Genomic DNA, 12,053 nt, shown 5'->3' with positions numbered 1-12,053 from the left:
TTTATATATCTTCTATAGTACAATATTGTGAATGTGATATTGTGCAACTATTTTTAAATTGGAATTGCGATATTGTGCAACTATTTTTAAATTGGAATAAAATCATGTAGTCACGCGCTGATGTAACATCTTCCACCTTACTGAGAAGTGTCTCACCCAAATCTTACAATCTTTGTTTCAGGTCCTACATGACGTCAATCCTAGTCTTCTAGAGGGACTTTGGCACGTAGAGTCTTGTTAATAGATGTAAGTTTTGTATCAATACTGGGCTGTCAGCCTGGTTAAATGTAAGGGGATGTAATACAGTTTATGTTTTAAGTATGAATCTTATGTACTGAAGAAAAAATATAGAACTCTAGTATATGTCTAATAGAATCCTATAAGAATGTTGATGTTTTCCACAGTGCATGAATACAAATATGCATGAGATACACTCGTTTGCCCCTGTTTAGGATGGGTTGTTTATGTATGTTTATCAGATACAGGTATAACGTAGGTGTAGTAGCACTCTAGGTTCATAAAAAGGGCCGGAGCGTTACAATTTGGTATCAGAGTCATAGCCAGCAGAAAGTGTGATGTGAATTGTACTGCTTGGTTATAGATATACTCAGAGTTTAGGTTACTAGGTTCTATAGTTTATAATATACCATAGTATAGGAAGAGGATAAGACCTTGAGTTTTGCTTGCTATACCTGGAGAAGAGTTATGCTGATACTCGTCGACAAGAGCTGGAGTTTAAGGTAGGGGATATGGTATTTCTTAAGATCACTCTGATGAAAGGGGTGATGAGGTTCGGAAAGAATGGGAAGCTAAGTCCTCGTTATATCGGGCCATTCGAGATCCTGGAAAGGATAGGTTCAGTAGGTTATCGGGTGGCTTTACCCCCAGCACTATCCAGAGTCCATGGCGTATTCCACGTGTCAGTGCTAAGGAAGTACGTGTCAAATCCATCACACGTGCTGAGTTACAAACCTATAGAGATCAGTGATGCTTTATCGTATGAGAAGGTACCAGTACAGATATTAGATCGGAAAGTTCAGCAGTTACAGACTAAGGAAATACCGCTATTAAAGGTACTGTGGCGAAACCATATAGTGGAAGAAGTTTCATGGGAGTTAGAAACTAAGATACGTCAGAAGTATCCTCTATTGTTCAGAGACGGTTAAGTTAGTTAGGTAAGTGAATGTATGTATGTTAGTATGTTTAGTAAGTAGATATGATCTTCGAGAGAGTTTTGTATGTAACCACGATATTCATCCGCCATAAGTGAGGGTAGGTAATAAATTCGGGCTGAATTTGCTTTGTGGGTGGCTAATGACTCTTCTGTAGGTCTTCTACGTAAGGTAGAGTATGCTTAATATTGGTTGGGGAATTTCGGGGACGAAATTTTTATAAGGAGGGGATATTATAGGAACCCGAATCCGAAAAATAAATAAAGAAAAGAGAAGTAAAATTAAAAAGGATAAAACAACAGAGCTCATTGTTGAGGCTCCTTTTCTCATCGATGAAGTCTCTTCTGTTGCTCGGCAATAAAACGTAAAGGCCCGTCGACGAGAAGATATCGAGGGATTTTCAGAGATTCTGAAATCTCAGGCTCATCGACGAGGTATTCCTCTGGGCAACGAGCGCCCTTCTTCGGCCCGTCGACGAGTCGGAGAGTCTGGCTGGGTCAACCTTGTTTATAAATATAATTTAGTTTGCTTAATGAGGAAGAAACTCAAATCTTCTCTCTCTCTCTCTCTCTCTCTCTCTCTGGAACTTAAACCAGCTCACTCTCTCTCTAAGGTTTCGTGTCGTCTGTTGCCGAAATCAACAATCCGACATCACTATGTGGATTAGGAGGAGAATCTTTATAGTTATAGTGGATCAGATTTTCGATCTAACGATTTTTGGGTTTTTTCCCTAAAATCGAGGTAAGGATCTGATTTCATTTTTGGTTCGGTAGATATGTAGAAGTTGGGATTATAGTGAAGTATTGTTCTTCGATTTTTAGGTTTCGGGGTTCCCGTGTTGTTGTTTTGGATTGATTCGTTCGTGTTTCAATTTTCGGGATTAAGGTAAGGGGATTTGTTTACTTCAGTATTTTTAGAAAAATAAACCTCTAGAAAGTTAGCTTATGTCCTTATGCACATTTTGACTACTTATTTGCAAAATTTTACCAGGTATAAATGTTGTTTCTTAGGATTTTACGATTTTTGGCAAAAATGGGGTTTTGGTATATGAACTCCAAACTTTCCAAAACTACTTTATTTGTTTTAAACCTAAAGTAGGAGCTGCTTGATACCCATGTTTGTAGTCTAAATGGTATTTTTCGAATCATACACAATTTATAGCGAATTTTGAAAAAATGAGCGTGGCATATGATACGAAGTGGAACATACTGAACTGTTATACTGTGAGAACTAAAGTTTCATTTTGTTATCTGAAAATGTGGAAAACAGGTGCCGATTAATCACGGAGCTTTATATGTAAAAAGGGTTGAACTGAGAGTGTTTGTGCAGATTAACACCACTATTTGAAAGAAAGAAAGAGAGCATGAAAGATTGCATAATTACGATTGTAAATTACTGGAATTGCACAGGTTGTTATGTTTTCATTGTAAATTATATATATGATAAATTGGGACCACAACTTGTTACTAAATGAGTTGAAAGACACTCTAAAGGAGTTGAAAGACACTCCAGGTTATCTGAATCTTTAAATAGCTTGAGGTGCGGTTCCATTGCTAAATGAGGTACAATGCAACCACACATGTGAATCAATGTGGGTATCGAGATAGTCGGCTTGCAGGAGTGTTAGGGTTTATCAGTGCACAACCCGTGCAACGGGGTATATGGGCATATTTCTGAAAGTTTCAAAGATGGTCATTGTCCTAAATTTTCTTATACATGATTTAAAAAATAAAATGTGCAAAGTCACAGGGTTGAGTACCGTATGGAGGGATCGTACAGTGTATGGGCATGTACCCTACCCTAATCTCGAGGACTCTCGCTTGTAATGATGCTAAATTATGTTTATACATCTTCTATAGTACAGTATTGTAAATGTGATATTGTGCAACTATTTTTAAATTAGAATAAACTCATGTAGTCACGTGCTGATGTAATATATTCCACCTTACTGAGAAGTGTGTCACCCCAATCTTACAACCTTTGTTTCAGGTCCTACAGGACGTCAATCCTAATTTTCTAGAGGGACTTTGGCGCATAGAGTCTTATTAATAGACGTAAGTTTTGTATCAGTACTGGGTTGTCAGCCTGGTTGAATGTAAGGGGATTAATACAGTTTATGTTTTTAAGTATGAATCTTATGTACTGAAGAATACATATAGAACTATGGTATATGTCTAATAGAATCCCATAAGAATGTTAATGTTTTATGTTGTGCATGAATACATATATGTATGAGATACACCCGTTTGTCCCTGTTTAGGGTGGATTGTTTATATATGTTTATCAGATACAGGTATAACGTAGGTGTAGAAGCACTCCGGGTTCGTATAAAGGGTCCGGGCGTTACATTTTACCTCTTCTTCTGAAGGATATTGACAAAGAAACTCATTTTCCTCTTCAGTAATAATCTTCTCTAAAATGGTTGATAAGCCAACCACTTCATGAGTTCTTGTTTCTATTAAAAAATTTTGAAAGTATAAAGTTGCCGCTAGATGAATGCTCTCTAGTGAGTTTAACACACTCTCATCAATAAGATTCATTTTAGAAATCACAGAATTATTCCATCAAAAGACCCTGGGCATATACTGGCTCAACCCACACCTTCGTCACACAATCAATAAAAGAATTATGAGAACACCACATATTTTGAAACCGAAAAGGTGACATACCATACCTCATCTCCACTTCGTCGAAATTGATAACCATAGGACTGTTATCCGATGGCTTCCTCATTAGATACTCCAATTGAGCATTAGGAAAAGTATTAGAGAAACTCATATTCATAACCGCTCTATTAAGCCTTGTCCAGCTACGAGATTGACCTTCATGTCCATTACACCATGAGAACTCCTCCCACTAAAAGACATTTCCATGAGTCCACAGTTATCCAAGCAAGAATTGAACTCATCCATGGCTCCAATTGGTCATGGATTGCCTCTAATCCTCTCCCTATCCTCTCTAATTACGTTAAAATCCACCAATTACAATCCAAGGGTGATCCCTAGGTTGCAAATCCTCTAAAGCTTTCCACAACTCCCTGCGTTAATTCTGAGTACACTTCCCATAAATGAAAGAAATAAAAAATTACCTGTTATCTAAAAGTAACCAGCCAGAAATCATTTGATTATTCATACAAACCGTCTCAAAATTTAAGTCTTCTCTCCAAAAAACCCACATCTTACCTTCCACATCGCCATTACTGCGGCAGTTAAGAAGTAGTAGTTGGTTAGCCAGCTGGGGCATCCTGGTATCCTCCAAGAATGGCTCAGCAATAGCTACAATAGCAACTCGGTGACGTCTAACTAAAATTTTCAACCTCCTCCTCGATCTTCACAAACCTCTTACATTCCACACTAGCATTGTTTCAATCATAGATTTAATTTTGAGGGATGGGTAAGAACCCGCCGAGAATGACGCACACCTTGCCCTATATGGTCCTTCAAAGTTGCCTAAGAAACCTATAAATCCAAATCAGAATAATGTTTGTTCTTACTCAGCGGTTGTATAGGTCTATCAGTATCATGGTCTGATGCATAAGTAGGCGAAGATGTCCCATCTAACTTTGGGGGTTGAACGCACTCTAATTCTAAAACTTTAGATACAACCTCCACGTTCCCCACTGCACGACCTTGCCCCACTGGGTTCTCATCCACTCCCATCATCTCCTCCTCCACACGTGCACAAATCAAAGTTTGGTCCTCCTCTAAATCCACATAATTCTCCTCATTCACCAAAGTAGCTGCCCCCCCTTGTGTTTCATTGGTCCTTTTATTTTGTGCATCAGGACCAAAATTCTCATGCCTTGATCTCGTTTCCTCAGTAATGTCATCCCCCTTTTGTGTAGCATTCTCTACGTTAACAGTAATGTCCTTCTTCACTTCACCTTCCTCCCGAACTTCAATTATCACCGAAAACTCTTCCACACCCCCTTCCTGTTCTGGTTCTTTCACGTAAGACTCCACAACCTTCGGCTCTACATTATTGTACGTCAGGAGGCCTATGTGTCCTTCTACTTTCTGTTTCTCCTTTTCTCTCTACATTTTCTTTGGCACACGAGTAATTTCTTTATCCCTCCCGCCCTTATTTTCTCCAGCTCTGCAAACTAAATTAAATATAGATGATCAATTAATTCAATAGCATGGGCAATTTAACAATTACTTTAAATTTGAAGCAAAGATTGATTCAATTTTATATCAATGATGTTCTATAGCATTCATAGTGTTGTAGCTGGAGACAGGAGATATAGCTAGAGCTAGGTGTGAAGAGTTGGCATTGCAAGCTGGACATTTATCCATCATTTATGCGTTGCAAGTTGGACATTTATCCACCATTTATTTCCATGATTATAACCTCCCAAATTTATAATTTATTATGTTAAATTGTGATTAAATATCAGCCCTATAAATAGAGAGCTGAGGAAGTTGTAATATGTACAAGGGGAGGAAGAAAAGCTCAGAGAGCAGAGAGAAGAGAGAGAGGAGGATGAGAGTGAGAGAGTTGTATTTTTTTCTGGCAAATAGTGAATTTTGTGGTGTGCTCTGTGGACATAGGTCGATTGTGATCAAACCACGTTAAACTTTTGGTGTCATATTTTTCTGGTTGCTCACAGGGTCCTAACAAGTGGTATTAGAGCCGACAGTTCGTAACTCTAGGTGAGCGACATTGTAAAATTCGAGATAGGAAGCTAATTCTCCTGACGTGCTAATAGTTGGAGGACGAAGTGTGTGGCTGATGCCAATAAGGATCATCTAGGCTGCGGATGGATCTAAATAGGGTCAAGACGTGAGAGGTAGGATTGGTTCGGAGGCACGTGGAATACAATCTGATGCACGTAAGATGCTAGTGGTAAGGCCCACCTGAGCAACTATTGGAGAATTGGGCTCACTCCTAGAAGGGAGGCGATTTCCGTTCAAGGGGAACGGTTGGAACTCACAAGTGAGGGGGAGATTGTTGAGAATTCCACTTGTGAGCTTGTCCCACATTGGAAAACTAGAGTGGATGATGGGTACTTATGTACATGGTTGGGCCCAAGACCCAATAGGCTTTTGGATCAAGTTGGTGTTCACCCATGTGTATCAAGCCCACCCATGTGCTCCTCCGGTCCTAACAAGTGGTATCAGAGCGGATATTGGCCAAGCAGTGGAAGCTATCAGCAGGTATATATCAAATCCAGGGAAGACACACTGGGAAGCAATGAAGTGGATTTTGAGATATCTTCATGGCACTATTGATAAGTGCATATGTTTCAGCAAAAGTGATCTGAAAATCCGAGGATTTGTAGATGTTGATTTTGCAGGTGAAATTGATCATCGCAGAAGCACCACCGGGTACATATTCACTGTTGGCACAACAACTGTTAATTGGATGTCACAGATACAGAAGATTGTTGTTTTATCCACTACAGAAGCTGAATACGTAGCAGTGACAGAAGCTAGTAAAGAGATGATTTGACTTTAGGGTTTGTTAACGGAGCTTGGATTAAAGCATGAGAGGAATGTTTTGTATAGTGATAGTCAGAGTGCGATACATCTAGCAAAGAACTCAGCATCTCATTACAGAACTAAGCATATTGGATTGCGTTACCACTTCGTCATATCTCTGATAGAGGACGACATGTTGATACTTGAAAAAATCCAAGGTAGCAGAAATTTGGCAGATATGTTAACTAAGGTGGTGACTATAGAGAAACTGAAGTTGTGTTCAACTTCAGTTGGTCTTCATGCTTGAAGACATATTTTTTTAGCACATCATTTATCTATGAGGAGGCATCTCTGTCTCCAAGTGGGAGATTGTTGTAGTTCAAGATAGGAGATATAGCTAGAGCTAGGTGTGAAGAGTTGGCGTTGCATGCTGGACATTTATCCATCATTTATGCGTTACAAGCTAGACATTTATCCACCATTTATTTCCATGATTATAACCTCCAAAATTTATAATTTATTACATTAAATTGTGATTAAATATCAGCCCTATAAATAGAGAGCTGAGGAAGTTGTAATATGTATAAGAGGAGGAAGAGAAGCTCAGAGAGCAGAGAGAGAGAGAAAGGAGGAAGAGAGTGAGAGAGTTGTATTTTTTCTAGCGAATAGTGAATTTTATGGTGTGCTTCGTGGACGTAGGTCGATCTTGACCGAACCACGTTAAATTTTCGGTGTCATATTTTTCTGGTTGCTCACAAGGTCCTAACAAGTAGTATCAGAGCCGATGGTTCATAACTCTGGGTGAGCAACATCGTAAAAGTCGAGACAGGAAGCTAATTCTCCTGACATGCTAATAGTTGGAGGACCAAGTGTGTGGCTAATGCTAATAAGGATCATCTAGGCTGCAGATGGATCTAAATAGGGTCAAGACGTGAGAGGTAGGATCGGTTTGGAGGCACGTGGAATGCAATCTGGCGCACGTAAGACGCCAGTGGTAAGGCCCACTTGAGCAACTATTGGAGAATTGGGCTTACTCCCAGAAGGGAGGCGATTTCTGTTCAAGGGGGAGCAGTTGGAACTCACAAGTGAGGGGGAGATTGTTGATAATTCCACTTGTGAGATTGTCCACATTGGAAAATTAAAGTGGATGATGGGTGCTTACATACATGGTTGGGCATAAGACCCAATAGGTTTAAGCTTTTGGGTCAAGTTGGTGTTCACCCATGTGTATCAAGCCCACCCATGTGCTCTTCTAGTCCTACCAAGTGGTATCAGAGCGGATATTGGCCAAGCAGTGGAAGTTATCAGCATGTATATGTCAAATCCAAGGAAGACACACTAGGAAGCAATGAAGTGGATTTTGAAATATCTTCATGGCACTATTGATAAGTGCATATGTTTCGGCAAAACTAATCTGAAAATCCGAGGATTTGTAGATGTTGATTTTGCAGGTGAAATTGACCGGGTACATATTCATTGTTGGCACAACAGCTGTTAATTGGATGTCACAAATACAGAAGATTGTTGTTTTATCCACTACAAAAGCTGAATACGTAATAGTGACAGAAGCTAGTAAAGAGATGATTTGGCTTCAGGATTTGTTAACACAGCTTGGATTAAAACAGGAGAGATATGTTTTGTATAGTGATAGTCAGAGTGTGATACATCTAGCCAAGAACTCAAGATTTCATTCTAGAACTAAGTATATTGGATTGCGTTACCACTTCATCATATCTCTGATGGAGGACGACATGTTGATACTTGAAAAAATCCAAGGTAGCAAAAATCTGGTAGATATGTTAACTAAGGTAGTAACTACAGAGAAGCTAAAGTTGTGTTCAATTTCAGTTGGTCTTCATGCTTGAAGACATATTTTTTTAGCACATCATTTATCTATGAGGAGGTATCTCTGTCTCCAAGTGGGAGATTGTTGTAGTTCGAGATAAGAGATACAGCTGGAGCCATGTGTGAAGAGTTGGCATTGCATGCTGGACATTTATCCATCATTTATGTGTTACAAGCTGGACATTTATCCACCATTTATTTCCATGATTATAACCTCCCAAATTTATAATTTATTACATTAAATTGTGATTAAATATCAGTCCTATAAATAGAGAGCCGAGGAAGTTGTAATATGTATAAGAGGAGGAAGAGAAGCTCGGAGAGCAGAGAGAAGAGAGAGAGAGGAGGAAGAGAGTGAGAGAGTTGTATTTTTTCTGTCGAATAGTGAATTTTATGGTGTGCTCCGTGGACGTAGGTCAATCTTGACCAAACCATGTTAAATTTCTGGTGTCATATTTTTCTAGTTGCTCACAGGGTCCTAACAAGTAGTATCAGAGCCGACGGTTCGTAATTCTGGGTGAGCGACATCGTAAAAGTCTAGATAGGAAGCTAATTCTCCTGACATGCTAATAGTTGGAGGACCAAGTGTGTGACTAATGCCAATAATGATCATTTAGGCTGCGGATGGATCTAAATAGGGTCAATGCATGAGAGGTAGGAATTGTTCGAAGGCACGTGGAATGTAATCTGGCGCATGTAAGATGCCAATGGTAAGGCCCACTTGAGCAATTGTTGGAGAATTGGGCTTACTCCCATAAGGGAAACGATTTTCGTTCAAGGGGGAGCGGTTGGAACTCACAAGTGAGGGGAAGATTGTTGAAAATTCCACTTGTGAGCTTGTCCCACATTGAAAAATTAGAGTGGATGATGGGTGCTTATATACATGGTTTGGCCCAAGACCCAATAGGCTTAAACTTTTGGGTCAAGTTGGTGTTCACCCATGTGTATCAAGCCCACCCATATGCTCCTCCGGTCCTAACAAGTCGTATCAGAGCGGATATTAGCCAAGCAATGGAAGCTGACAGTAGGTAAATGTCAAATCCAAGGAAGACACACTGGGAAGTAATGAAGTGGATTTTGAGATATCTTCGTGGCACAATTGATAATTGCCTATGTTTCGGCAAAAGTGTTCTGAAAATCCGAGGATTTGTAGATGCTAATTTTGCAGGTGAAATTGATCATCGCAGAAGCACCACCAGGTACATATTCACTGTTGGCACAACAGCTGTTACTTGGATGTCACAGATATAGAAGATTGTTGTTTTATCTACTACAGAAGTTGAATATGTAACAGTGATAGAAACTAGTAAAGAAATGATTTGGCTTCAGGGTTTGTTAATGGATTTTGGATTAAAGCAGGAGAGGAATGTTTTATACAATGACAGTCAGAGTGCGATACATCTGGCAAAGAACTCAACATTTTATTCCAGAACTAAACATATTGGATTGCGTTACCACTTCGCCAGATCTCTGATAAAGGACGGCGTATTGATACTTGAAAAAATTCAAGGTAGCAAAAATCCGGCAGATATGTTAACTAAGGTGGTGACTACAGAGAAGTTGAAGTTGTGTTCAAATTCAATTGGTCTTCATGCTTGAAGACATATTTTTTTAGCACATCATTTATTCATGAGGAGGCATCTCCGTCTCCATGTGGAAGATTGTTGTAGCTGGAGACAGGAGATACAACTGGAGCCAGGTGTGAGGAGTTGGCGTTGCATGCTGGACATTTATCCATCATTTATGCGTTGTAAGCTGGACATTTATCCACTATTTATGTTCATGATTATAACCTCCCAAATTTATAATTTATTGTATTAAATTGTGATTAAATATTAGCCCTATAAATAGAGAGCTGAGGAAGTTGTAATATGTATAAGAGGAGGAATAGAAGCTCAAAGAGCAAAGAAAGAAGAGAGAGGAGGAAGAGAGTGAAAGAGTTGTATTTTTTTCGGCGAATAGTGAATTTTGTGGTGTGCTCTGTGAACATAGGTCGATCTTGACCAAATCACGTTAAATTTTTGGTGTTATATTTTTCTGTGGTCTCACAGGATCCTAACAAGTCGTTGATTCATTGTTGCACACCTATCCCGCATTATTTTTTAAGTCAATCAAAGGTGCATATTGGGTATAAGCTACACATTAAATTATAACTCATTTTTCATCTTATACGTCTTTCTTCCTATTCAAACTTGAGACCTTTGACCACTAACCATCTTTTGGTAGTGCCAGTTTTCATTTTTACTAGGCAGTCATCATTTTATCCCTACGTTAGAATTTTTTACAAAGGTAGGTTTTGGAGAGTCTAATTATGAAAGACCTACTTGAAATATTTTCACTGTGTTCTTAAAACGGCTTTTTTTAAAAAATTCAAAATTAAAATAAAATGTAATCTAATTATCTAAATATATTAATATCCTTTAAAGACTATTCGTAAGTTCATAATTCCCCCTTAAACTACATAATTTTTTTTTAATTATTTCTCTAAATTTAGAAATAAGAAGCAGACGCGCACTGTAATCCCACGGCCAGTGAGTTCAGATTGAATTCGAAATTTCGAACACAGAGCATAACGAATTAAGCATTGGGCAATGAAGAAGAAGAAACAAAATACAACGTAATTAATCAGCAGCAGCGAAAAATCAGCATCAAATACTCAAATTAAATATTTAAATGCAAAGCAGACGCAGAGACAGATCGAGAGAGAAATAATTGAGTAACTTAATTTTTGCATTTGGGGGTCCTATGATCATTTCTTGGCGAAAAGGCCTCCGAATCCACCGCCGTTCTTCTTTTTGGGCGCAACCGCCACGGAGTTCTTCCGGCCTCCGTCGCCGCCGGCGTTCTTCTCCTCCACCTTCTTGAGGATGGGGTCCGTCTCCAGGAGCTGGTCTTCCTTCTGCAGGCCCCCCAGGATCCAGTCCAGCAGGCTCTTCTCCTCCCCGGTTCCGCCGGAGCTCTTGGCCGCCGTCGCCGCGTACACTCTCCCTGTCATCGCCGGCGGAAATGCTATCGTCAAAGAGGCCATCTGGTCTCTCCAAGCTACGGCGGAGCTTAATGGTTTGTGGATAGAATTAGAAATCGAGGCCGCGAGCTAGGCCTGGGTAATGATAATATACCCTCACAGGGTCCCACAACGGGGAATCTGGGCCGTCGGATGGCGGTGGAGGTGCAATGGAGCGTTTGTACCACGAGGTCTCCACAAGTGTCTTATCGTCATTGTTAATTCCCTACATAAGTATGGGATGGCGTGGATGATGGACTCGTATGTGGATGTGCGCTTGACACGTGGCAAATGGTGAGCCATCCCCTGTTCTGGCCAGCTTGGCACATCTATCATATGCTCCTCAAACCCACCTTTTACTTCTAAATAATGGAATCTCAATAGCTACAATTGAGGGAATCAAAGTTCCGTCTCTCATTTTAGAGAGACGACGGTTGAATCTAAAATTTCAAACTCAATATAAAATTTTTTGAATTTACATCTTCGCCAAGAAATTAGTTAGTTATTCAGTTAAGCATAGTAGATAATATTTAATAAAAAAATAATAATAAAATATAAAATAATTATAATGCTATCAAGATTGTATGACTTTTGTTAAGCCGTCTTTCAATC

The 12,053-nt window shown here is 39.4% G+C and overlaps 1 protein-coding gene across 1 annotated transcript; it reads right to left on the bottom strand.

Moving 5' to 3' along the window:
• Nucleotides 1-10,949: 10,949 nt before the first annotated feature.
• LOC131147707 (uncharacterized) lies at nucleotides 10,950-11,643 on the bottom strand. The gene has a single exon (XM_058097235.1). The coding sequence runs from the start codon at nucleotides 11,463-11,465 to the stop codon at nucleotides 11,187-11,189; it is 279 nt and encodes a 92-aa protein (XP_057953218.1). The 5' UTR covers nucleotides 11,466-11,643; the 3' UTR covers nucleotides 10,950-11,186.
• Nucleotides 11,644-12,053: the final 410 nt, after the last annotated feature.

Source organism: Malania oleifera, chromosome 2 (assembly GCF_029873635.1).
Source record: "Malania oleifera isolate guangnan ecotype guangnan chromosome 2, ASM2987363v1, whole genome shotgun sequence".
Taxonomy (NCBI): Eukaryota; Viridiplantae; Streptophyta; class Magnoliopsida; order Santalales; family Ximeniaceae; genus Malania; species Malania oleifera.
This window is presented reverse-complemented; position numbering and strand designations above follow the sequence as displayed.